General features: G+C 43.7%; 1 protein-coding gene across 3 annotated transcripts in view; it reads left to right on the top strand.

Annotated features, from left to right (window-relative positions):
• Positions 1-4,189, top strand: part of LOC103379541 (guanine nucleotide-binding protein G(o) subunit alpha-like) — a 58,626-nt gene that overhangs the window by 14,956 nt on the left and 39,481 nt on the right. For all 3 annotated transcript variants that reach the window (XM_025056372.1, XM_025056371.1, XM_017033002.2), the window contains exon 3: positions 1,580-1,721. In XM_025056372.1, the coding sequence (XP_024912140.1) occupies positions 1,580-1,721 (142 nt within the window). The remainder of the gene's footprint in view (positions 1-1,579; positions 1,722-4,189) is intronic.

The raw sequence follows: 4,189 nt of genomic DNA, 5'->3' as shown, positions 1-4,189 counted from the left end.
CCCCCCGCCCCCCGCGTAAGAAGACACATGAGCGACTCCAGTTCTGCTGACTGGAGTCCTCGTCCCGGTCCAACCTTCGTCCACTGCGTCTCAGGTGGACAACAACAACACCACGCTGTGAATGTTTGTCCAAAGTCCGTGTCCTGCAGCGAGGCTGTAACGTCGGTCTGCGGACGAGCCGCTGTTGGACTTGTTAGCTGAGGTTCAGGGTTCGATTCCGTGGCCGTTGAAGCTCGTCTCTGTCCACAGATCGTCCTTCGTCTCCTGTTAAAGTCACCAGTGTAAATAGACGCCTGCTGTATTTAGACAGGACTGGCTGTGTGCCTGATTGATCTGGAACGTTACACTGTGCAGGACCGTGCTGTCCTACACACACACACACACACACACACACACACACACACTTAAAGTTACAATAACCTTGTTCTTCACTTGGCAAAACACTCAGCTCCAAAGTATATGAACCTCACTTCCTGTATATGAACCGCACATCTGCTGAGGTCATGTCTGTGCATCAATGACAAGAGGAAAAAAAAAAAATATATAAATATAACTGGAAACTGTCGATTAATCATGATTAATCAAGAAGGATCAACACTTGATGTGTGTGTTTTTATTCTACTAATTGTTTTTTAATTTTAATTTTTTTAATTTTTAATTTTTTTAATTATTTTTTTAAATTTTGTAATTTTTTTAATTTTTAAAATTTGTTTTCTTAATGTGTTTTTGATCCTACTAATGGAGTTATTCATATAAAAATGTCGAGAAAATCTGCATAAATTTATAACTTCATTTGCTTTAATGGAGTTGGACTCATTTTCTGGAAGTTCAAACAGAAAAGTTACGGGTGAGATTTGTTTTAGAAAAGGTGGAATTCTCTGACAAACATGATTTTATTTTTGATAAAGAATTCGTGGTGGCTGCCGATTGGCTGGTCGTCTGTTCTGACTCCGGTGGTCAGAGGAGGAGCCTTCGTAACGTTAGATCGGTGATGATTTGTGTTTTGTCTTGAGGATTGTTGCCCAGACCTGTGTCAGGGAATTGTTGCTGTTGCTCCTTTTTTTATTGTCTGAATGTGTCTCTGCTGCTGCTGAACTCCTCCCGTCTGTCGCCGTGTCCTGAGGAGCCGTAACAGATATGATGGCATTTAGAACAGCAGGAGAGGCTGCTGTTAGCACGGTGTCTAAATGTCAGCTGAGCCTACTGTTCACGTCCCTCGTCCCTCGTCTCACTCTGTCTCCCTGCACACCTGCTCCGTCTTTGTCTTCTGTTTCTGTTTTCATAAACCAACATCTGTGTTGAAATGGAACTTGTCACTTTTACAGAAATTTAAATATATATATATATATAAGTAGTATCAGAAGTATTTCTGACCAAGAACTGTTAGCAGTTTAGCTAGCTTACTTGCTTTCTCGCTAGCAACAACCTAACTGAAATAGTGAGTCTGGTTTGGCTTTAGCGTTACCATGGTTACCAGCCTGGATCTCACAGAAACCACCTGTTCTACATAAATCTAAATCCTCTAAATCTGTGACTGACTTTTTTTGTGTTTTTTTTTTTTTTTTTTGTGTTTTTCCAGAATCATCCACGAGGACGGATTCTCTGGCGATGACGTAAAGCAGTACAAGCCCGTTGTGTACAGCAACACCATCCAATCACTGGCTGCCATTGTCCGTGCCATGGACACACTGGGCCTGGAGTACGGGGACAAAGAACGCAAGGTCAGCGTACAGCACACACACACACACACACACACACACAGTTGGAGATCTGAAAAACCCTGAGCTGTAAAAGCCGCTCGAACAGTCGCACCGTTTCAGTAACTATAAAATGCTGGTTATGATTCAACGGGTTTAGCGCCACACGGTGGTGATTTGTGGCTGCAGCAGTGTCAGGAGACTGGAGGTTCTTCTAGAACCCAGATCTCTTCTGCCGTGTTGTCTTTGAGTCTGAAAAAGTCTGTAAATGAGCGGAGCAGCTCGGCTTCCCGCCCTCGCTGCAGCGGGTCGTCGCCCTCGCCCTCTGGGTGGATGTCATCAGAGCTGATGGAGTTGAGGTTGAGGACACAGTGTTCTGTCCACAAAGTTACTACTTTAGTCTTTCACCTGAAATACCAGGAGTCCATGTGTCGTCTTGGTCCTGGAACAGTGGTTTCTGAGAAGGACAGAAATACCTTCCTGCCCCCGGGTCCTGACGAGGACACCCGCCTCCGTCTGATCCACAACGAATCAGATTGATTGGATTATTATAACTATGGAGAATCTGTCGTGGAGTAATTCAGTTAAGGTGCACATCAGCATTGATGTGGAAAACAAACCCACACGGATGTTTGTTTTACTTCACCATCAATGAAGATGTTGAAGTTTTTCATTCAAACCCTGATTTAAAACCTGTAAAAATGAATTTATCCGTCAGTACGACGACCGCTACAGAAACATTTGTGACATTCTGACACACAGGGTGTCGCGATTCTTAACATTTGAGCACATTTATGAACCAGAGGTTTGTCTGGCTTCGCTAATTAGACAAAAGTCAAATGTTTTTTGTTTTTTTTTCTGGATCACACGATGCAGTACTGCAGCTCGGTCAGTAGGTGTCCGTCACAGTGGTTGGTCAGAGTTGCTGCAGCTGCTCCTCCTCTGGTGTCTCCTTCGGGTTGGTTTGATTTTTCGGTCGCTGCAGCTGCTCCTCCTCTGGTGTCTCCATCGGGTTGGTTTGATTTTTCGGTCTTCAGTCGGTCATCCAGCTCTGGTTAGCGTGATATGCTAATTGACTTTTGTGAGTCTTGTCCAAAGACGAACATCTGTCCCGCCTCAGTCCAGACTAATGTCAGTGAGACCCAGTGTTGCATCGTTACACTGTGGTCTCCAGGTGTGAGAACTGTGAGAACTGTGGGATTACGTAATCTGTTGGAACTCAGCTTGAAATATAATATAATAATAGGACGCAACAGCGCCCCCTGTCCTTGTGGGGAATTTGTACAAGAAGTGTTTTTTGTTGTTGTTTTTTTTTCAGAAATGCACAGTTCAAGGTGAAAATGTTTGTAATGAAAATGAAAACGTCATCTGTGGATTATTTTTAAAACAGATTCTTTTCCAGAATCTTTGACTCAAAGGCACAGACACACGTGTGTACAAAGGTTTTCTAGTTTGATTTATGTCACCGTTACATTTGGTCCGATGCAGGAACAGGTAGTTATTGTCGTAGGACCGTAATGATGATCATCAGAGGAACGTCTGCTCTGGTCTGGGCTGGGCTGGTCTGGTCTGGTCTGGGCTGGTTTGGTCTGGTCTGGTCTAGTCTTGTCTAGTCGGCTCTGGTCTGGTCTGGACTGGTCTGGTCTGGTCTCGTCTTCCATCTTCGTTTCAGTCTCTTGCAATCGTGTGATTTTTTTTGTCCACTGTGATAAAACTGCCTTGTCCTTTGGCAACGGTTTAGCGCAACACTGGTAAAAACCTGGTTGAAACAGCGCAGGTGTGTCGAAAGACACCGCGTCACAAAAAGGTGTCAGTGGAAAATTTAGGCAAGTGGTGAGATGGTGAGAGACGAAACAAAAAAAAAAAAAGACAGAGGTCGATTGTTTTACATCTACCATGAGACAAATGTGACGTTGAACAAGACGCAGACACCGCGCTGCCAGAGCTGTGTTTAAACCATACGCTGCTGAACGCACGTCTGACTTCCTCTTCACACGTCCACAGGACGTGGATCCAACCCACTCAAACCACAGCCTGGTGTTTGTGTGATTAGAGGTTTGACTTCCTCCTGCGATAAAGACGGAAATCTTTGTCTGCCGTTCTGTTCTGTCAGAAATAGAGATGGACAGAAATGAAAGACCATTTATTCAACTCCAGTTTTTTTTAAATAGTTCAATGAATATTTTGATGAATCTGACCTGGTGCAGTGATTCCCAACCCCTGTACCGTGGCCCAGTAATGTGTCGTGAAAGTTCATGGCAAATCATTTTTCTTTGTTTGTCAATGTGTTACATACGGAACAATTATTAACACCAGGTGGCAGTAAATGGTCATGAAAACAAAAATAAAAAAAGAGAATCTGAGAGAGAGCCGTTGAAGAAGATCTCTGTGATCGTCTTTCTTCAATTCCTGCCAGTAGATCAGCGTTGTCTTCAACTAAACAGGCTGAGGTTTTTGTGAATCGTGAGTAAATTTAAACAAGAAGATTATTA

This window comes from Cynoglossus semilaevis, chromosome 6 (genome assembly GCF_000523025.1).
Source record: "Cynoglossus semilaevis isolate Cse_v1.0 chromosome 6, Cse_v1.0, whole genome shotgun sequence".
Taxonomy (NCBI): domain Eukaryota; kingdom Metazoa; phylum Chordata; class Actinopteri; order Pleuronectiformes; family Cynoglossidae; genus Cynoglossus; species Cynoglossus semilaevis.
The sequence above is the reverse complement of the archived record's forward strand: the minus strand, read 5'-3'. Positions and strand labels throughout refer to the sequence as shown.